This window comes from Calypte anna, chromosome 7 (genome assembly GCF_003957555.1).
Source record: "Calypte anna isolate BGI_N300 chromosome 7, bCalAnn1_v1.p, whole genome shotgun sequence".
Classification (NCBI taxonomy): Eukaryota; Metazoa; Chordata; class Aves; order Apodiformes; family Trochilidae; genus Calypte; species Calypte anna.
This window is the reverse complement of record NC_044253.1, coordinates 35,977,463-36,000,574: the sequence shown is the minus strand read 5'-3', so window position 1 is coordinate 36,000,574 and position 23,112 is coordinate 35,977,463. Positions and strand designations below refer to the sequence as shown.

The window sequence follows — 23,112 nt, the reverse complement described above, 5'->3', positions numbered from 1 at the left end:
GTGGGTCCCCAGAGGACACTGCCATCTGCTGCTGGTGGCACTGAGGAGCTCCAGGGCCCTTTTCCAGCAAGAGGCTACAAAACACTGGTGGTCAGACCCCACTCCCTATAAGATAACTCACAGCCTCTGGCCAGATGGACTTGTCTTGTTTCTGACAGTTCCAAAGACACAATGTACAAATACAAAGACAGGTCGTAGCCTAAACTAAACACAAGTTTGGGGAGTGATGCTCCTGTGGGGAGAAGTGCTGATTTAGTGACACCTTCTGCTGCAGAGCCCAGCAACAGATGGGTCTTGAAGTAAAAGAGTGGTTGGTCTGCAAGGACTGTGCTCTGGGGAACCTGCAGCAGTCAGGCAGCCTGAGCTGCACCAGTTGGTAATGAGCTGTGGACAAGGAACCCAGGAGCTGAGCTTTGTCAGCTCACAGGACAGACAAAATGACAGTAAGATGAGCTTTGGAGAGGGTCTGGGAGGCTTTGTCCTTTTTTTTTTTTTTTTTTTTTTTTTTTAGCAGAACCATGGTCAAGTGATAGCAGCACTGGGAGAGAATTGGACAATTCTCTGTGATATCTTAATCAAATCACTGAGTCACACTGTACTTGATAACTTGAGGACAGTAATAGCTCAGTCTTCTCAGTGCCTGTGAGTTTTTCAGGAAAAAAAAAAAAAAAGTTTTTTCAGCTTTTTCAGAAGCTCTTGGTCTGCCTTTGCCACCAACTACCTTAAAGCAGTTAGGGGGAAAAATAAAAGCATTCTCTTCTACAAAGTTGGAAATATTTTGTTGAAAATCCTTGTTTAGAACACTGAAATGTGGAGAACATTTTGAACATTTAGAACATTTTGAAGCAGGAATCTTGGAATTTGATAAGAAAATCTGACATTTCATTAAAAATATTTTATTTTATTTGTTTTTCCCCCCTTAACCTCCTCATTTTCTGTCAGGAAAAATAGATTTATCCCATTATCTGCTATAGTCAAGCCTGGTGGACATGTCTCTGGGATGTGTGATTCAGAAGCAGACAGAGCCTATGTTAAAATAGGTTTTCTCTGATTCAGTGAATGTCCTGCACCCTCTGCTGTTGGCTGTAGCAGCAGAGAAGCTCCTGCCTTGGTGTTTCCTTTTGAGTGGCTCGGTTTGGGAAGCTGAGGAAGCAAAGAAGTTGCTCTCTGATTTGCTCGGTAGGAAGAGCACCTCATCCTCATCTTCCTTTTCCCTCTCCCTTTTGTATTTTTGGAGGATTTGAGGAGTTTCTGTCTGCACTAAGCTGGACACACTGAAGTGACAGGGCTGTGCCTCCCCACACACTTACACCAGCTCAGCTCTTCAGCTTGTTTCAGGCAGCTGGAGCAGTTCCTTTCCTCCTTCCCTAAAACACAGCTATCAAAACCACAAGTGGATGCTTGTGTTTTGTGGGATGAGCCTTTATTGAAATACTTGACATTTAGTTCTTCTGCTGGTGTAATTTTCTCTCTCCAAAGGGACTTGACACCCCACATGGGAGCCTGTTGCCTGGTTCTCTAAGCTGCTCTTAAGCAACAGTGGATGCAAGGACAACACCCAGGCAGAGGCTCAGGCCCAGGCTGCCAGAGGTGAGCTTCACAGCCCCACCTGGGAAGTACTTCTGGTCCACATAGTCCATGATGGTTGTCACAGCCAGCATCGTCTCCTCACACGTGGGTTGGATCTGGTCAGGGGGCAGGGCAAATCCGTGAGTGCCCGTGTCTCGCAGCTCAAAGGTGTAGGTGAAAGGAATGCCAATCCTGTGAGCCCAGTCTCTGGAGGAGCCCGAGTTACTGTCTGGTGGGTTTACAGCAGAGGGGAGATGGGGGTAGTAAGCACAATTCTTTGAACATTCTTCTTTTCCAGATCATAGCAGAAGCCCTGAACTAAGCAGTAACCATGTATCACTGTGACAAGGAGAACAGAGCTTCAGGAGGCTGCAGTTCTTAATTACACTAAAAGTCTTCCATGGAGTTTCCTAAGTGAAACAATCTTCCTTGAGCTGGTAGTGTATAATAACAGGGGCTGAGTGCCAGGGATTCTGTGGTTTTAGCATTTTCCTGTGATTAGTGTGGGGCCCTAGATGGACTGGCCATTTGTCAGTTCCAGGACTTCATTTCCTACACTGGCACTGCCTGGAATCTCTCCTGTTTGTTTTAAAGCATAATTTTGGTCAAGTAGGAACAATTTCTGGCTGCTCCCCATATTCCTGTTCATCTGCCTCATGGATCTTGTTTTGTAGCTATTCCACCTAAGCCCAAACCCTGCCAAAACTTGGTATGAGGTGTGGATGGGTTACCTTATCCTTGTACCCCCTTGCTCGTGCAGGAGGGGACTCGTGTGCCTGAGGGGCAGGCACAGAGAGTTGCAAACCAGCAGAGGTACTGGTGCTGCTCCAGGTGACCAGCCTGCCTCACTGCTCACCAGGAGGAGATCTGGCTCACCTGGCATCTCTAGAGCCTCTAGCCTGCTGTGTCAGCCCAGCTTGTGTGGTGGTGGTGATGTAGCTATCCAGGCAATCAGGAATGAGGCTGAAACCAGCATCTTTCACACCCAGCAGCAAGCAGCTGCCATGTGATAGTGTTTGATGGAGGGACTGTAGACCTGAGTGGGGTTTTAATTTGTGCTTGACTCCAGTGAAGACAAATAGGAGTTCTGCTGCTGACTTCAGCAGGGCCAGGATGATCTATCACCCATCTCCTTCAGTCCCCTGTGATATATCTGTGAGGAATCCGTGCAGGAACTGGCTTCTTTCTGATCAATGCTTCCTTCCTTCCTGCAGCCAGCTTTGTAACACAGTGTTATCTTGTATTCAATCCACTGCTGATTAGCTGTGCCACCAAACCAGACCTTGCATGTTACTCAGATGGGAAACTCAGCAGTTTACTGATACCTGAGGTGCAAGACTGACTCTCTTCTTTGCAAAGCACAGCAACCAAAGGGAAACATAAAGAAACTTACATAAAAGTAAAGAGGTTGATCCCACTTTGTATCTGGTCCCGTACTTTCCCATCAGGGCAGCAGCTGCTTTCTCTGCAACATGTATCTGTAAGTTCAAAATGACATCTTTAGTTCAAGACTTTAGAGAGAAACCCATTGCAAACATTTGGGCAAATTGTTCTTGGTATTTTTGATGTGAATGATGTTGAAATCTTAGAAATCAGTCTTTTTTTAGGTAGGGAAGACACTTGCTTTGTTGTAAGGCTAGAGGGCTGTATGTTGGAGAGGTAGAATCTCTGCTGCCCAGCATATGGATACTGGCTGCTGCAGTGGTTGATCTCACACCAGCTCTGTCTCAGCCTGTCTCCCAGTGTCCTTAGAGACTGAGCCCCAGACACACTAAATGACTTCTCCAGTGACTCCTAGGAAGTCTGCACCCAAGTCCCTCAAGCTCTTGACTCGTGCTCCAGCTGCTGGAATGTTTATAAACCCCATAATACTGAACTCAAAATGGAACACTCAGAAACTGAGGGAAGTATCCAAGAAGTAGGTGAGGTGCCTACTTTGCTCCCCTTCTCCTGTGATTCCATCTGGAATACCCTTTCTGGACACAACTCTGACAACCCTGTGTGTAGATCATGTTGGCATCCTGAAGTGTAAGTGTGCTCTTGTATGCAGCAAGGCCTTGGTGCTCTCCTCCACTCACACTGCCTTCCTCTCTGCAGTAGTGCAAATTTCCTGATCCAAGATGAAGGATTAGGATTAATTCTGAAGCAAATTAACCTTGCTGGTGCTGCATAGAGCTGCAGTAACAAGGCCATCTCTTCTGAAGGAAAGGCAAGAGGGCAAATAGAGCTGTGCCACAGGCTGCTGCCTGTACTTGTTCTCTACAGGGGCAGGAGCTTTACCAGTTCTTCACTGTTGCTTGGGGGTGTAGTTGTGGAACCATAGGGAGTGAGGATGTACTGTCCATAGGAGTGAATGGTTAAATAGCACAAGATGTCACTCTTCTTCCTCTCAATAAAATGAGCCACAGCTCTTGTCTCAGGCTCTGATTCTGGTCCAGAGCCACAGAAGATGTCACTGCTGCAGTTATAAGAAACACCAACACCTGGAGAGGAATACAAAAAGCAAGTCAAAGGAGGGAGTTCTGAGGGAACAGGGAGCTTTACCTTGGAGTGTTAAGGAATGTGTTTATGTGGGAGACTAGACAGCTCAGTGGGACTTCCACATTTTACTCTGTTGGTAGCAACTAAAATTTGGTACAAGACTGAAATATTTAATGCGCAGGCTGCAATGAAAACACTCTGACACCACCAGAGTGTACCACCTGCCAGGAAAGCTGTGGAGGCTCCTTGAAATTCAGGGCAAACACAAACACTGGCTGTTCAGTGACTAACTCCTCACGATACTGCCTGGAGCTGCTGCTTGCTCCTGCACTCAATTAGAGGTGCAGTTGTATCAGCAGCAATCCCCTGCTCACAAAAATAAGTGATCTGAAAGTCAATGACTTGGTATTTCTACAGACCAGGATTCATTTTTACACACATCTTGATGACAGCAAGATGAGTATTCATTTCTTAGAGGATTTAATCTTATTTCAGAGGCAAGGTATTACTCCTGCTTTACATTTCTTTTTGCTGATCTGAAGCACTTGGAACTTACTGCCCCAGGAGGAATTGAAGTTTCTATTCAGGTCTGTCCCGTAGCAGGTACCATGCTGATGAGGGGAACGATTTTTCCTCCAAAAACGGTCCTAAACAGAAGCAACTCCAGTTACATCTGACCATGATCCCCAGGGCCTGCTGAGAACATGGTCTGGAGACTCCTGTATTGGTATTTTCTGCCTTCTGAGCTCCTCTGATGCTGTAAGAGTGCAGCGCTGTGTGCCAGGGTGAGAAAGCTCCATGGTGGGACATTGTCTCCTGCAGCCTGGCTGTCCTGTTGCTGTCCTGCTGTTGTCCTGAGCTTCTAAAAAGAGAACTTTGCTTCCTGCAGCATTGCCTTCCTGAGGAATTGTTGGCATTGTGAGGGATACCTCAGGAGCCTGGGAGCATCCTGAGGTTTGCTGAGGACCAACAGTTTGTGTTATCCTCTGTATCAGAAAGGGAAGATTATTTGGGAGAATACACCTGTTTCAAAACCCAATGTTTGACCAGTTCTCCTCCTGTCCAGTGCTGCAGAGGTGCTTACATCCATTTGCTAATTGAAATCTTTCTGTCCTCCAGACATGTTTAACTCCACCAATCAAGCCTTGAACGGTTAGCAGGGAAGTTTGTCCCCAGAAACACAAAAGCAATTGATCCTCTGGCTTTGTCCCTCTGGCTTTGCAAAGCTTGTGACATTTGCTAGGAATTTTTAGCCCTGAAGTCTGAAGTGTTTGCTGATTTACCAGGAGAAGCAAAAACCTCTCTGCCATGAGAGGATTTGTATGAGTAATGATTCTGTTGATGTTCTCTTTTTAAATATAATTGCTATGATGGTGTCTAAAATTAACATGTTGTACACATCTCACTTTTAATCTAGTTCCTGGATTCTTCATACTTACTTTTTCCCAGGAGTAGATGTAGCCATCGATATTGAGGACTGGCAAGATGTAGAGGTCCCAGTTCTCCAGAAGTCTTCTTATCTTTGGGTCAGATTTATAATTTTGTAGAATCTGAAAAGAAAAAATCCTGAGGACTGAGGTAGTGGTATTCACTGGAAAGAGTTAGTTTAGAGCTACCACTAGGGAATCACTCACTCCTGGATACCACCATGGTTTTCAAGATGTGCTATATCCCCAGGTATCTCGAGCTGTCCACCTCTGGTGTGACCAAAGGGACAGTGTCCCCAGTTAGAGTGTTCTTCAGATGGATACAGTCCTGCAGGTCTGTGCTCCAGGTACTTTCAGTACACATGCAGCATGTCTGTACCATAGCTAAGGGCTGCTTTGTTCCAGGGGGACTGTGGCTTTGTGGGGATGCAGAGAGGGGTGGTCCAAAAGCCACTGGGAGAAACGGAGACTGCTGTCAATTTCAGAGGCTTTGGAGTCAGTTCAGGTAGAGAAAATAACACCCTGACAAATATTGTCCCATAACTCAAACTGAGATTGGGACTTAGGTTCCCACAGGTATCTGCACTATGTACTAATTTTGAAAAGCATATTTTGTCGGAAATGGCATAATTCTTGGTACCATGATGGAGAACTGAAGTGTCCAGAGTGACACGTTTTTCATTATCTAAGTGGGAAAGTGAGGACTCACTTCTTTCACAAACCACTGGCAGAAGGCTGGAGAGATCCATTCTCTGGCATGAATCCCACAGTCCATCCAGATTATCTTCTTGGGTTTATTTGATGGTTGACTGATCTGAGGGAGTGTACAAATGACCACGTGGAAACTGTTACATTACAATAAAATAGCCCAATTAATACCCAAAGAAAAGGATGTGCCTTGATGTGCCACTGAGCCACCTGAGATAACTTATCACAAACATCACTGGAACAAGCTCTCCTTCCTAGGAATGTCATGGCTTTAGTGCCACAGGGAAAGAGTTTAAGAGTGTCTGTTGAGCAGGAATGTCAAGAAAATAGTTTCTTTTTCATTCACAGGAATGGTTGCTCTTATGCTCTTACTTTAAGATTAATTTTTTTTTTTTTTTTTTTAGAAGGGGGAGCACAAAAAGGCAGGGGCTCAGGTTTTACTCAGCGATAGGAACAGGTTAGAGAATAACCCACTTATTAAACCTGTGGTTTTCTCTAAAGCATCTGATAAAAAAATGTCATGGAATACTCCTAGCAGAAAGGCTCTATGCTGTAAAAAGCAATAAAAACAACAAACCAAAGCTCATTATCCTTACACACAGCTGTTGCCAAGCTAGTTGCAGCTTGATTTGTATTTCTGAAGGTTTCAGTTAAATTTGTTATTTTCACTGCATTACAGCAAGTGTATGGTGATAGTGTATATGAAAGCTGGCAAACCTTCCTGTGCTGTGGAGGAGGGAAACCAGCTATGAATTTGGATGAACTCTGTCTGAGGAAGGATCTGAATCCCATCATCTCCTCATGGCTATTGTGTGCAGGCACCCTCTGCTGACTGTAGGGAGGTTGTTACCTGCAGATAGGACATGGTCCGGTTCTCCACTGTCATCCCCAGCTCCTGCAGGGTCACCAGCTCACTGTTGCTCCTCTGGATCTGACCCATCCACTCATAAATCTGAAATAGTCACAGGGAATTCTTGATCCAAAGTGAGAGTTTCCATCTCATTCCCACCTCCCTTTCCAGATTAAAGCTGTTTGGGTTTTGTGTTCCCCTCGGAGTTTACTTCAGTCTGTGGTATCACCTCACCCTCCTGGAGGCTCCTCAGCAAACACATGGGCATAGCTGGCTGGGTGTTAGGAGATAACATCCCTGCAGTACAGCTCTCATCTTCTGTGCAGGCTCACCCACTGCTCTCTGCAGTGTAGCTCCAAGAAGCCTCCACTACCCACCCTCATGACTTTATTCTCTCCTGAAGTGTCAAAACCCTCTTTTCCTTGATGACTGCTTTTTACACCTCTTGTTCCTCACAGAGCCTGCAGCTCTCCTTGCACTTCATTTCCAGCTCAGCATCAAACATACTGGGCCTTACATGGCTGAACACTGGAGAGAGTGATAAAGCAGAAAGGGAGCAAACCAAGGAGCTCCACTGCAGAGTAACACTTGCAAAACAAGTACATTTAGGTTCTGGCTGAGGAGGAATTAAAGATTCAATCAGTATCAGTGGCAGATTCATGTTCAGTTCAACAAGGCCAAGATTCAAGTCAAAGAGTAAGGCTTCATTCTGCAAAGGAGAAAGCCAGGGAGGGCTCTGCTGACTTCAGAGTTACTTGCTGTGCCATCTACAAAACAGCAGCCTTGAAGCAAGCAGAGCTGGGCTCCTCTGTACCTCTTTCATTGGATGGTACTGGGTGTAGACATAACCTTGTGGGACCTGCCTGTAGCTGCTCCTCCCTCCTGGCATGCTCTGCTCCACAAGCTCCTGCACATCAGGTATGAGGACTCTGAGGGGAAAAGGGGAGATAAAAAAGCAAACAGTCCTTGGTAATTGCTACAGAGCTATCATGACAGGTACACTGCTTGCATCAACAAATGCAAGTGTTCAGCCTCTTCTGGAGTGGGCTGCTGACAAGTTCAGCACCATCAGCAGGAGGGTCACTTTCATGTCAGAGGAAGTTCAAAGTGCTGAGATTTTCACAGGGTTTCAGCTAGAAGGTAACAAAGTTACCAGCTTGCTTTGTAAAAGATAGATAGTTTGTTGTTTGTTTGTTTTCAAAAAAGCGTTCAGTATCTTTCTTTTCTTCATTACTTGTACTTGAAAATGCCACCTTTTGGGGAAAAATGAAAATTTTAAGTTTGGCGTTTCACTGTATTTTATGGAGACATTTTGAATTTGCAGAGGTGTTGCTTACACTCTGCAGAAATCAGCACAAACCCCCTCTTTCCTTCAGACACCTCTTCTTGCTTTTTAGCTTCAGATGAGCTGAGAAATGAGGCGTGATTCCACTGAAAGCCTTTCCTTGGCTCCAGAGGGTTTGGGCTCACCCAGCAGTGCTGTCTCACTGCATCAGCCCCTTTCAGCCCCCTGACAAAGGCCTGAGATAAGGAACTGCAAGGGGGGCTTAAACGTTGTTGCTTTCAAAGCCTGCAAGTGCTAATAGGATGTTGTGCTGACAGCAGCACTGCTCGGCCTGGCTGGAACTGCACCTAAGGAACTTTTTTAAGAGCAGTTAGAGCTGACTTTCACTCTGAGCTTTGATGTTTATTCACATCTGAACTTCAAACCGAAATTCAAGCCATGCAAATTCCCATGAACCAAAGCCACACACACACAGAGTGCCTTATCAGAGCTCTGGAGAATTGAAATCCCAGTGTCTGACACAGGCAGAATATTGATGTCCTGATCATAATTTGTCATTTATGTCTCTAACATTATGTGCCTAACTGTCAGGTTACCTTCCTTGCATGTCTGCTGCCTTCTAAAAAGTGGTTCCTGCTTTGAACCTGTTATAGGAACCCTAACATCACTCATCTCAGCAGCTTTGCAATACAAAGCCAACATTTCAGCTTGGCTGTTGAGTTGCCAGTCTCTTTCTGTAGGATCCTACACAAGGTGGATACAGTTCTGGCCCCAGGCAAAGGAAAAGAAGTTTAAAAATTAAGCTGCTAACTTCAGTTTAATTTTTAAATTCCCACTAGCATCAGTCAAAACCATTAGAAAATTAAAAGCCTTGGTACAACTAAGATTAAATACCTTCTGGAATGTTGTCTAAGTCCTCAGTACTTAAACCTGATGCTAGATCATTTGTACTGGCTTCCAGCTCATCTCTCTCCATCTCTGGCTGTCAGGGCATCACACTTACAAAGAAGAATTCATCAGGCAAGATGCAGGATGCCAAGATCAACTTTAAACAGCCTTGAAGTGGCACCAATCTTCCTTTAATCCTCCTTTAATAAATAAATGTCAGTGTCCATTGGCCATTTGTCACCAGCCCTGAATGACTGCAGGATTGTTTCTATGAAACATGACTAGCTACTGGTTACCTGGAAAAGTCAGTTCCAAATGGAAAAGGGAATAAATCTTATTTAATCCTGTTTGGCTTTACAAACATTGTGTCTGGCGGAGATCTTCTGGTTGGATGCAGGAGAGTGGCAGTGGAGATGGGTGGCTCAGGGAGTGCCCTGTGCAGCTTTGTGTCCCAACTTTGTGTGCAGCGGGACACTTGTCCTAGGCTGGGGTGTCTGGTTGGCTGGGTGGTGCCAGGGGATTCTCACCAGGGGTAGGGAACTGCAGCTTTAAAGAAACTGGCTGAATGTTCACTGGGAAAGGACTCTTCTCAGAAGCAGAGGAGCCCCAAAAGGCAGGGAAGGGAAAAGGAGAGCTACAGAAACCATTCTAAACTGGGACACTGATTAAATCTTTGGGCTTTGTGTAACAGGGAGGACCCTGTACCAGGTATCCATGCTTTCCAAGAGCAAATCTGCTCCTGTGGTTGTACCAGGTTTGACTTCCTGACTTCAGACTAAAAAAATTGAGTCATACATCTGGGTGCCATCCTCTGCCCTGGAGAAGGCAGCAGCAGTAAACAAGACAGATGGGGCTGTCACAGAGAGCAGCTCCAAAGTCAGACTCCAGGCTAGCTGCAAGGTGAGGGAGCAGGGCACAGGGGAACATGCCTTTAAAACTCCAAGGTATATATAGCATCTGTGCATTGGGCAGGTCAAGGTGAGTTGGAGGCAGCTGGGACAAAGGTTGGATCTGTCAGCATTTGCTGACTCTTCCCAGGGCAGGGCTGGGTTCTTTTGTGCTAGCAAGGAAGATTGTTAGAGCCAACCTTTGCCATCAGGAAATGAGAGGTCATACTTGTAAGCGATGAAGTGCTGATCTAAGCTGGCTTTCAGCTCCTGCACCAGAGGGGCTGGGACCCTCATCTGCAGGTCTTCTCCTGCCCTGATGTCTGCAGGCAGCAGTGGCTTCCACAAGTCCAGCTGTGCAGAGAAGAAAATAAATACAGAGTTTTCAGAATGAGAAAACAAACGATAAAGATAGATATCAATAAATGGAAGATGTTTTCCTACACGTTATGCCCGGTTCTCCAGCCATCTGAGCATAAAGCATGAAGCTCAGGCTTAGTGTTTTCATTCACTCTGGCAGCACTGATAAGGAGCAGTAGCTTCACAGGGCCTTGCAAGGAACCTGACTGCTCCCCACTAGTTCCTTCAGGTAGTGGAAGCCAAATTTCACCCCACACTTAAAAAAAAAAAAGGGTAAAACTTTTTCAAGTTCACTGTAACTTTCATTGCTGTCCAGAGTTACACTTCTGTTGTACAGTCTAAAACCTCTCTGTGGGTTTTGGGCAAACGTGGTTATTGTTACTCACCAGAAGAGTGCTGCAGAGGTGCTGAAGATGCTGGGCTTGCTGCAGTGTCTCTGGCACAACACGCAAGACCTGGTCTCTGGGAATTCAGCAAAGAAACAAGATCAGTTTTCATGTCTGTGGCTGTGATTTCACAAGTCAGAAGGAGATAGTTCAGTGTGGAGAAGGAAGACAGGACGTGTAACTGAGTGCTGGTTCATCAAAAATATGTCTAGGTGATGAATTCCTGGGATGTTTTAGCTACCAACAGGACTCAAGTGTTGGGAGTTTCCTGTTGCTGGAGTGTTAGGTTAACTCTGCTTCCTTGACCAGTGGCAATCCTTTCACCACTTTCCTGAAGTCCTGGTGTGTGCTTTCTGCCTCTGCAGGACCAGGACCAAAATGACATCATTGGTAATATGTAGAAAAATTATTTTATGTCACCTTTTTATTTTTCCCTCCTGTTTGGGATTTACTCAGTTATTCCAGGCAGACTTGATGCTTTGCTGATTTACTTCATCATGCAAAAACATTCAGTAGACATGATAAATGAACCTTGCTGAGAGCTTGAGATGTTCATAAAATACTTGTCATGAGAACAGCTATTCTGTTCCACAAACAACAAATACTGTGGTGTCCAGAGTTGCACATTCTTACTGAATCCACAGGAAACAAGCATTTCCAGTGCAGGATCTATTGTTTTGTATTTCTAGAAGAGACACCCAAGTCCAATGACTGAGTATATGTTTTCATGAGGTCCCACGAAGCTTTAATTCACAACAGGCTTAATCTTAAAAAAAAAATCTTGAAAGGTTACAAAGAAGAAATTCAAGTGGTTGGAAAAGCAGGAAAAGCAAATTTGTATGTTCTGTTTAAAAACCCTTGGTAATTTCCTTTTTCTAATTTTTTTTTCAGTGCCCATTCAGATCAGCTTTCCAGGGGTGAGATTTCTGTCAGAGAAGGTTTCATAGCAAGGAGTGGATTTGGACAACAACTCCATGACATTACTCAAAGGTGAGACAGCAGTTGGGAGACATCCCACTGATGGGATGGAATGGGAAACCCAAGAAATGTTCCTGTTTGTTAGTAACCAGTATCTGCTGCTTCACAGTCTCCTTCCATGAATTCAGTGAGCCTTACAGCCTTTACAGGACAAGTACCAAAAAAGAGAACATTTTACATTTTAAATGTTTAAATTTAAACATTTACATTTAATGTTTAAGCATTAAACATTTTCCATACTTTTAAGCAGAAGTACTTGTTGCAAAAGCCCTGCATGGCTTTTGGTCTTTCTGGCCATCAGTGTAATATAGTCTCATCATCTGAACTGGATCTGCTCTAATTTGTGCTTCCATACACAAAGGTGCAATTATCAGATGGATATGGTTTTTTTTTTACCTCTCTCTTAAAAAGGGCACCTTTGCTGACAGAGAAGCTTGGCACTTGCTGGTTAAAAGGGGCTGTTTGCTGCTGGGGGCATACAGGACCCTCATCTCTGGGGCAGAATGATTACATTTGCATTGCTAACAGTTTGGTACAACAGCCATGGTATCTTTGTCATAAACCTTGTAGATGCAGGATAAACATCTTTGCTAGGAGAATAAACATCTCAGCTGCAGTTGAGAGTTTATTCTCTCTAAATGCTTGGGCTTGCTTTGCTCTTTGTCTGTCAGGAAGGGGAACAATATCCTGTAATATCTTTCTATCCTCATTGACATTATGTCTTAATTACACCAAATGAAAGAAAAGCCAGACAGTCAGATTGCTGCCAGATGGCCAGCTCTTATTTACTGATAAACCTTTTACAATAGCCAGTGTGGAGACAAATCATTTTTAATAGTAAACTCAGATGAGGAAGCCTGCACTCATTTCTGATTATGGTCTGGGGCTCTCGGTGGAGAAGTGCAAAGTCAGCCTGTGTGACCATGTGAGAACAGCAGGTTTTTTAAAATGCTACAGTTAAGATTTCCTCCCAAATTAAAGCACTGTTCTTGCCCACAAGCTTCCTTGGATGCTCATGGATTGGATGGTAGCAGGCACTGCTTGGTTTTCTCTCCTTTTTAAAACTGTATTCAGAGGAGATAATCAGCCCAGAGGAACTCAGCACTGGGCTGCTTTCCATGTTTACTTTAGGAAATTCTGTGCATAAAGGGATATGTGGATAGCTGCCCTCCACACTGTCCTTGTGCCCCTCCTGCAAATCCCAGCTGCTCTGGAGGCTGAGTGCCCTAATCATTCCTTGCAAAGTTGAGGGTGAGTGAAACAAAGGAGTTTAGAGCAGTGAACAGCATAATTTCATACCACTCATTTTCTTACAAAATATAACTGAGAAAGGGGGATACAGCAAAACCAGGCATTTCATACTTTTCAAAAACAGTAATCAGTAATAAAAATATGGTAATCACATTCTCTGAACACCTTGGGGTGAAGATTGTCTGGGCCAGCTCCATTAGGTTTTTTTTTGGTTATTGTTGCAGGGATTCAGTGTCTGAGCTGCTTTTGAGACACCATCTTTTTCACATAACCTCTGCTGTCTTTTGTTAATGGATATAATTTTGCTCAGTCATCCCCCAGCTTTATACTCAGAAAAGGCATTTTATTCTTACAGCATCTGATTTCAAAGTTCATTATGAAAGAGGCTAAGCCAAATTAATTTCAGCTAATGGAAGCAGAGCATCCTGAGGTGCATTTGAGGAGCCTTCTGTGTCTCCTGTGGCTCTTGCTCTATCTTTGTTGGCTTGGATTTGGTTCATCCTTCCTTCATTTTCCAGCTCTATGTTTTCTTTCTGAATATTACAAACCTTACAGCTCGGCAACCCTGGATCCAGGTTTCAGTTTATTATTATTATTATTAACACAGGTCCTGGGAATTTCACTGCATGCACAATTCTTCACAATACCCCCTTCACACTCACCCATCATATCGCAGTTTCCAGCTGAGATTCCCAGGAATTAGCATCCCCAAAGAAAAGGTGATCCCAAGAAAAAGCCACATCTTTGTGCAAAGAACCCAGTCCCAACAGTGCAGGACTGGAAGAGGAGCAGGATAAATCTGGGCTGAACACTTTATTTGTGCAATTATAATATATAACCAGGCTTATCCTGGAAAAGGAACCTGCCCTTGTTGAATCATTAACTTTACTTTTAAATAGTTCTGCTTTTTCTTAATTCTCCAAGCTCTCTTCTGTGTCCCAAACCACAAACATACACAAACAGCAACATTCTCACTGAAGAACTTCTAAGAAGTAAGTGGATTTTTCTTCATGTCACCTTCAAACCTTTGAAAATATTACGTGACAAAGTTGGGGGTCACTGAAAAGTTACCTGCAAGGTGAGAGAGGTAGTGGAGATCAGCTTAGAAAAATCATAGGGATGGGAAGAAGAGAGCAGTGGTGAAACAAAGCTCCATCCTTGCTCTCTTCCTTCCTGTGTTTGTGTCTTTGTGGAGCATTTCTCTGACCTCTGAACTGCTGTTCTGTCACTTGCCTGCCCAGAAAGAGGACATGAAGGAAACCACCAACATTCCTGTATAAGGGAGAGATGGGGATGTCAGAGTCTCATCCAAACCACTTTCAGTTGGACCAGATCAGCCTCTGCCCACAGACTGTCAGCTTTACACTGTCATAAAGAGTGTTTATTTCTTATATACTCAAAACAGGGGGCTGGCTACTGCTTCATATCTTGCTCAGTTCATATATCAAGGGTAAACAATTGAATTCCCACCTTCACAGGTGACAGACATATAGCACAGTTCTCCAGGAAGAAATTGTTTCACTCAGTTTCTCTCATGGATTAAAACTATCCCATGGTGACTTAATGCAGAAAACTGCATGGGGTTTGGGTGAAGAGAGTCTAGTAAATAGCTTTATTGTTTGTGTACACGCTGACTGGACATTAAATGCCACTATGGGATCTTTGGAAGTCTTTTTCAGCAAAGCATGAAGTCCTTTTGCATTACTGCTGAGGCTGTCATCAAGGAAATAGATTCAATCCTTTGTCAGGGACTCAGAGCCTAAGAACAAGAAAAATGGAGGCATAGAGAAAAAAATGCTGCATTTTTTTTTTCCCAAAAAGGTATGCACAAGTGAAGGAAACCAGGATGCATGCTGAAGTTCAGCTCCAACCCAAAGCTTCCATGTCCACACTGAAAGCAGAAGTGCTGTATTCTGTGTTGAAAGCAGTGCCCCTCTGTTGCCAAATAGTTATGAAGACAGACAGGGTCATTTTGCTCAGTGGGGACAGGATTCAGAAGAAATGACTGTTGCTTGCTAGCTCTTTGTTTCAATTCCTCTGAGTCTGGGGATGATTTTCATGGGCTTTAGGTGAAAGACCTGTGCAAAATAATCGTGGCCATTTCTCACTGATTTTAAAAATGGGCTTGTTTTGGGACTTCAGCAGCAGGTTTGTTTGTAAGAGACAATACTTAAGTATGTACTTGATGTTCAGCTTGCAAGCAGCACTGCTGAGTTCAGAGTAAAAGCCATTGAAGACATTATTCTGCCACCAGTGCAAAAATATCTTGGGACAAACACTTAACTTCAACAAGCCTATTGCCCTCTTGGGCATAAATACTGTCTGTCTCAGTAATAAAGTCTGTTCTTTGGTCAGGTTCTTACTGGCAGCTGCTTATCTTTCTAGCAAATGTGGAAGGAAGCTTAATCCATTTATCCCCTCCTTGAAAACTGTGTGCACAGAGGCATGGGACATGGTGGGGAGAGGAAAGGTCGTAAACATGTGGCACAGAGGTGCCATGTGAGACCACACAGTGTCCTTTTTGCCAGGCAAGTTGACTCTGCAGTCCTTCCACACCTGCTTCTTAGAGCTTCAGAGCATTTTTCTGAGCATCAGTTCAGCCTCTCGACTGCCCTGTGAGACAAGCAAATATTATTTCCACTACTTAAAAGATTAAGGAAAAAAAGGGGGAAAAAGTGACTCCCCAAGGTGACATAGGAGCACTGCTGCAGAGCCAGGAATAGAATTCAGATCTCCTGACTCTCTGTCTGGTGCTTCCTTAAATATATGACCATCTGCTCCCCTGCTGGAAGTATAGATACTATATGCTGACTCCAACAAGCTGGCTGCTAAGCCTGTTAGTTTATCCTCTTTTTATCCCATACTGATACCATCTCAAGCAAAGCTTTTGGCCTGGAGTCAAAGTGATTTCCAGTGTTTGACTGATTCGACCAGCTTGTTATTGTTTTAACCTTGCACCACACATATGCTCAGCTATTTGTGACTTATCTGCATACAGCCTGTGCAGCAGCAGCCACAAGCTAGCACTGTTTTGTTTAGAGATTCCATCCTGAAGCACCCCACGTGCTCTAAGCCACTATCACATAGTGGTGAGTTTGATCCTGGGAGCTGCCTGCCCCCAGATTTCCTGCTGAGCTGCATGTAACTTTCAAAGACAAAAAGCTTATTAAGAAGGCAAAAAAATTATTCACTTGTGTGTCTCCACAAACATTGGTTCATCCTGCTAAGCTTTCTCAGCTAAATCCCACACTGACTCCAGCTGAACAACAAAAACCCTACAACTACATGGAATTCAACACAATCAACATCTTTTTTTTTTAAAAATCACCTTGATTCTGAGGAAACCATCCTCCAGTGAGCCTCCTCCTCTCATTGCAGCAGCAAACTCACAGTATGTGTCCAAGACAGAATCATCACTCAGTAGGGTCAGTGCAATAGCATGATTGACTAATGTGCCTTAAATCCTAGTCTTCTGCTCCCCTGAGGAAGGGGGGGGTGGGTAATTCAGCTGTTTAACAGGAATATCCTCTGGTTATCACTGTAGTTTTATTTGGAGGAAGCACACAGTGAACTGACAGCTGTCTTTCCCTTTGTCTTGTCACAGGAGGCAGTTTATTCTGTAGGTATTGTGTTTTTCTGTGAGCACTAAAAGATATTTCTGTCTTCCTAAGCAATCTTCAGAATACTTCAATTCATTCTACAATATTAAGCTCCCAGGCTCAGTTCTATAGCATGGGAATATTCACCCATACAGAGTGTGCTTGGTAATGTGAATCATTGTTCCTCTCAGTGTGCCAAGCCTTCAGCTTTCAGTTCTGTTAGAGAAAGGTTTTTTTGAAATTCTCTGGACTTGACAGTGCTAACAATTCCCATTAGCTCCAGCAGCAATCCTAATGTTAGGTGGGAGCATATGGGAAGCTGAGCTGAGCTGCAGTTCCCTTCTGGGGCAATCTCACTGAGTTTCCCTCTCTCTTTTTCTCAGAGATTACACTGGAAATGCCCTATGGACCTTACACTGGGAATGTGAAAGTAATCTTAAATCAGAAAGAATCCAGCTAATTACTAGCAAACCTTAAAATTAGGTCCATTAAGACAACCTTCAGCATCCAACAGATCATCAAGTGTCATACTTAAGGTTTAACTTAGTGCAACTAATAGGACCATTAGTGTATGAGGTCATAATTTCAGGAGATACACCCTTACAGATGCTTTCAAAGATTTCTTCTCCATAGTTTTCAGAGCATTTGCACCCATGCCTACTCAGGTATTCTGAGCCCAAACTGGAAGTATCAGTGTGTTGTGTCAGAAATGACACCTGCTTTTTCTCCACAAGCCCCATGATGCAGTTTTTAGGCAGGTTTGTTACCAGAAAAGAGCTTCAAGTGCCTGTTCAGTAGGCAGCTTCTCATGGAAGTGGGCTGACAAAATTGATATTAGTTTAGTTAGGATGGCAGAGCAGCTTCCTCAGGCACCATTTCCTTTCAGCAGGAAAAGAGTGTTATGGGTGAGTTGTCTTGCCTTAATAGTAGGTGGCCTGGGTGGTTATTTTTTCTTCATCTTTTAGACAGCAAAATGTGACTGCTAAGGAACCTGGAGCTGGTCCTCACCACCTGAATTCAAGATATTTCAGATACCATCTGAATCCAAGATATTTACCACCTGTCACTCAAAGGTAACAAACACTGTTGGTCCTCCAGGAGTTAAGGGTATCCACCTTTTTCAAAGAGTTGTGCACAGAATCCCTAAGATTCTGCCCTAAGAATACTTTCTGGTGACATCATTAGAACTTTTGATTTCAAAGGCATTGCTCTGGGGGAAGAGGATTTTCAGAAGTGTTTGATCCTATATTGATGCTCTGAGTGGGCAAGAATTAGTCAAGAATCCTTGATTCTGTGAAGGAACAAAACTTCCTGTAAACCTTTAGCTGTTAAAGCAATATGTTGTTTGGTTTAACTAGGTCTTTTTAAAGAAGAAGCCATTTAACATTAAAAGCCTATCTTGTATTTTTAAATGAAGTAATTACCTTGGTAAGTAAATAAACTAGTTTTGTTTTTTTTTTGCTCTAGCAGTGCTGTAAAGGACAGCACATAAGTCTCTGTTACTGCTTACTGGATAAAACCCAAGCATTTTGCACTGTATTCAAGAATAACCAACATTATTTTTAATGAGCTCTATTACAGGCACTAAAATACTTTATGATTGTAAGTGAAGGCACTTGCATATGATTTCCTAGACCCAAACAACATATGCTATATTCACTTCAACTGAAGCAATTAACTTTTGCAGCTCTAAAACATGTTCAAATTAACCTTTGGCCACAGCAGCTTGGTGTGCATGCATCCAGTTCTGGATGTGCAGCCATGCAAGGGGAGGGATTCCCCAAACCCCACACCCAGCATCAGCATCTGTCAGAAGTGGCTGTGGTGTCTCCTCTGGTTATTCCTGAAACCAACAGCACCTGACAAAAGATCTCAATCAGATCTTGTCTGCACCAAATGAGTTTATTCTGTGGAGATTGCACTCAGCTGAATTTCCAGTGTTTTTTTTGCAAATGAGCCTCAAAGAAATGCTTGAACCAGGTTTGAGGTGTGCTGTGTGTGTATGGGTGTGACATGCAGAAGGAACAGTACCAAACAGCAGCATCAGACCTGCCACCAGCAGTGGGAAGTTCTCTTTTTTTCTGGATCAGCAGAAATGAAACCAACCTTCATCCCTCTCAGGGATACTTTGGGGCAAGTACTGCCTACTGAGAATGAAATCTTGTTGCCATTAGCAAAGCATTCACCATTTTGCACAGATTGATACAGAGCAAAGCTCCAAACACTCGTGCAAACACTTTTTTTCTCTTTTCTTTTTTTCCCTGCCTAACTTTTCAGATCTCCATCGTTTTCCTTACATTTATACAGAAGTGACCCAGACTGAAGGTTCATTTAGAAGCTGATCTGTCCCTGGGAGAAATCCCTGCATATTCTAAAACAACAGGGACAAATGCACCAGCAGTCTTTGCCCTCTTTTTGCCTCAAAGAAGGGGTTTAGTTTGCCTTTTGTCTTTTTCAGATAATTCCCTGTGTCAAGGAGCTGTCTCCTGTTCTGCTAAAGCTGATACCTAACTGCTGAGCCAGCAGAAGAGCCAAGTGAAAACCCAGTATTGGTCTTCAATTTATATATTTAAAAAGATTAAATGGTCTTCTTTTTTCTGTTGACCTTTCAAAGGTGGACTCCTTGCTCCATCTCTCCAAAATTTAGCTTGTGCCATTTGTGGCTTGAGCTGCTGAGAGTGAAGTGTGGCACACACTCAGGAAGGACAGAGTGTGCAGTAAGAATTGCCTCTCCCTGGAGGCATGGAGGAGTCCCTTACCTGTGGCAGGAGAAAGAAATCCTGTTGATAAAAATTAGCATCTTGTTAGGTGAAGCCAGAGCCTCCCTGGGTTTTGGTGGGTGCCATGGCAACGCTGTAACTGGAGTGTAGCACAGGAGCATTTCCAGAGAGAAGGAACAGGGTGAAACAAAAAGCTCTCTGGTTAGCTGTGGGCACAAGGACTGCAGAGCCAAAGACAGATTCTCATTCTTCATGTTCCTGAGGGGCTTTTCACAGTTGCCACCACATTACTACTTCTACCTTATACTGCATTTTTCCAGAAATAATGAAAGAAGGGGGAAACCTGCTGCAGCTAGAAGGACAGATCTTAAGCATAGCTCAGAGATCCATTGTATTTGCATCACTTAGAAGAACAATGCAGAACTACTAAACCCACAGTTCTGAGATCTACAAAACATCTGCAGTTTTGCTTTAATTCAGGTATTGTAGTGTCAGATGTCGAGGTACAAATATTAAGTATTCTCTTAGCACACAAATCTTAAAGCACATAAGCCTGCATGAGTGAGGTTCTAGTCTGTGTGCAAGGAGAATACTTAACATTAACAAATGGCACTCTGAAATAATACCTACTGACTGCAATGGCCAGGGGAAAAAAATTAAAAGGCATTAGAGGGAAGTCTCAGGATTTTCTTCACTTCATTAATTGACCAGAGCCACGTCTTTAAATCTCTGCAGCAAAAGCACTGGTCAAGCCCGTGCCAATGCAGACACAGTTGTAATACCTGAGAAACAGACTTCCATTCTCCAGTTCCAAGGTCCAGTTTGTTTAGATCCTGATTTCTTAACAAAAAAACAAACTCCTGGAATGTCCTTTTTGTCCCCTTTCCCAGACAGTTTTGAACATCTTAGCAAATTTGAGAGCAAGGTGGAAGGTACAACAACAGATTTTCTGCATGATTCTGGTGAATGAGTGGCTGGGATATTTCATACCCTGAGGAGTTAGGGCTCAGAAGTGTTTTATAGACGTAAGAAATCCAAGCAGGAGAGAACTACAGGCATCAGGGTCTGCAAATCCAGCTGCTTATGGAAATGACCTTTTTTTCCCAGCCTCACTGTTCACATTCTGCATTGCTTCACAAACTTTGTTTCATTCTTGCCCAGATGGTAGCAGTATATTTTCTGTTCACACCAGAGGCTTCTTGAGCCTTGCAGCCCACATCTTCTGCCTTCCTGTTTCTTGCTTTCATTTTAGATCTGTTCACAGCCCCTGCAGTGCTCAGCATCATCCTTGGGGCAGTGCAGTTTGCTGTGTAACTTACATTTGTGAATGCTTCTCACAGGGTGTTCTTACTGTGTGGTACACGACAGTGATCTGAGCCTGACACCCTCTTGTTTGTGCATATCCTTCAGATGACCTGGAGAATTCAAAGGATGAACAGCATATGCATTTTCTCAAGGACAAATCCCCCAGATAAGGCAGCTTTATCATGGTATTTTACTGTTCTGTAATAAATTGTGTGAATCAACAGATGACTGGCAGCAAGTGGCGTGTAAGAAACAGGCATTGTAAAAAGCAATATCTGTTTCTTTGAGATTAGCAGGACAAATGCCTAAGTTCAGTATTTCCTAGCTCAGAATGAAGAAAAGATTTGTATGGATCTACTTTACAGACTTCTTTGTGGCCCAGGCATAAAATTTGCTGCCTTCCTAAAGCCAACTACGTGGTTAAATACAGGGTTGCTGTGTGGAGTTGAGTCGACTGTCTTTAAGTCACAGCTGCATCATTACCACAAGCTCTGTGCTTGCTTCATCTCCTTTAGCAAGCCTTCAGTTCACTGAATATTCTCCCCTCCCTCAGCAATCCAGTGTACTTAATAAATTACCTGTTTTCACTTTACAGGGGGTTAAGAACCTTGGCCTTGCTACAGATTGGATACACCCTCAAAAAACCTTTAGTGAATCAAACACCACAGCAAGTGTCTGGGTTCCCTCTGTTGGTAAGATAGACCCACAAGCTGTGTGAAATAAACCCATAATCAGCTTTCTGCTTCCTTACACCCTGTTCAGGAAAGCAAAAATTTCCAGCTCCTGCACTTACCAAGTGTGAGTAAAGGTTTGAAACACGTGTTCCTGAGTCTGCAGGCAGGCTGTGAAAACAGTCAAGGTGCAGTGTGCATCCCCTGTTAATCTCACTGGTAGGTCAGCTGAAAACATCTGCTTGGTACCTTTTTCACTGAAAAAAAGGGTTTTGCACCTTTCACCCCAAACACCCCCTGCAGGGACAAACCCCACAATTGCAGGAGCAATAGAATTATTGTTGATCTGCATTGTGAGTCTCCCACTGATTTTAATAAATGTGATCCAGGAGAGAGAGGTGAGTGGTGCTCTGAATACAAACTCAACCTGCACAAACCAGGATTAGATCTCTCTTACTACATGAACTGGACACCTGAGAAACCTTTGTTTATTTCAGACTTTGCAGCAGAGTAGATTTTTGGCAGCTGTGAAGATTCAGGGAAGGCACAGTGCTCAGGTCTCTCTGGCAGCAGCTACACGCTGCTTGGAAGCACCAATCAGCGTAGGTGACACAGAAATGACTTAAATTATTAAGGGCACATAAAGCAAGATACTTCAATATGCAAAGTGATCATTACAGCAGACTACTACACTTCCATACTGCTTGTGGAAGTTTCCACCTACCCGTAAGGCATTTAAAAAATAGAAAAGGTTGTGATTAGCTAATTTAATGTAATGTAATGTGCCATTTTGTGCCCACTGGTGGCTAATTCTGTCCAAGCTGCTGGCACCCCAGAGGACAATGTATTTGCCTGCCTGGTATTTTGTCCCTGAAGAACTGGGAGCCAGGTACCTTGCCCCTGAGGACCTGACTGAAAAGCCTGCAGGAGAGGCAGCAGTTCTGCAGCCCAGGCAGGAGCAGCAGCTGACACTGCTTGGTTTGCAGCAGCACCAAATGCTTGCTGAGTCCTGAGCAGTTCCTGGCTCTCCAGCTGAGAGGATTTCAGACCTCCTGCAGTGCAGGCTGGGACCCAGGGTCAGTCAGCCATCTCAGGGCACCAGCATGGCTCTGACCACTCTTCACAGATGGGTCTGTACAGAATCTTAACAACAGAGAGCCAAAAAGGGGACAAAACAAATGTGTCCTCAAGTCAAGCAGATGGGCTCTGCTCCGATTGTTTTACAATTGCTTCAGAGCTGCTTTTTTCAGGGGCTGCAGCTCAGAGAATGGAATGCTGAAGGGCTCTGTACTCTTTCTGCCAGGCTGCTGTAACAGTGCTGCTTTGGTTGCACAGCTTCCTTCACAAACGTGCACCAGGTTCCATCCACACGATCTGCAAGAAGCTGGGCTGTGAATTATTTTTTAAGCACGTTGTGTCTTTTCACCGTATCACTGTAGTGCCTCTTTTATCTTATCTTTGTGATACTTTATCCATGTGTCCACACGACTTAAGGCAGACAAAGAAGGTGGTTGTTACAGCTGATCCAGTGAAGCAAGGGCACCACCGTTAGGCAGCAGACAGGCACTGTGGAGAGAGAGCATTGCTGTTTCCCTTCATGGCCATTGCCTGGCTGTGTACAGCAAAGCCTTCCAGAGCCTGGTTCTAGGCCAGGGTCTGGTAGCTCTTGAGATGGGCACTTCCTTTCCCTGACCCAGCTCAAGAGAAGAGACAAATTTGTCTTGGGGGATGGAGGAAGGAAAGCAAA

General features: G+C 44.0%; 1 protein-coding gene across 1 annotated transcript; it reads right to left on the bottom strand.

The window, feature by feature from the left end:
* Positions 1–1,427: 1,427 nt before the first annotated feature.
* On the bottom strand, positions 1,428–13,832 carry CPO (carboxypeptidase O). Its single transcript, XM_030454457.1, has 11 exons — positions 13,733–13,832; positions 10,842–10,917; positions 10,325–10,449; positions 7,850–7,964; positions 7,036–7,137; positions 6,187–6,291; positions 5,490–5,600; positions 4,607–4,697; positions 3,850–4,052; positions 2,963–3,047; positions 1,428–1,798 (listed from the first exon to the last, which is right to left on the bottom strand). Exons 1-11 carry the CDS (start codon positions 13,810–13,812, stop codon positions 1,530–1,532), a joined length of 1,362 nt encoding a protein of 453 aa, XP_030310317.1. The 5' UTR covers positions 13,813–13,832; the 3' UTR covers positions 1,428–1,529.
* Positions 13,833–23,112: the final 9,280 nt, after the last annotated feature.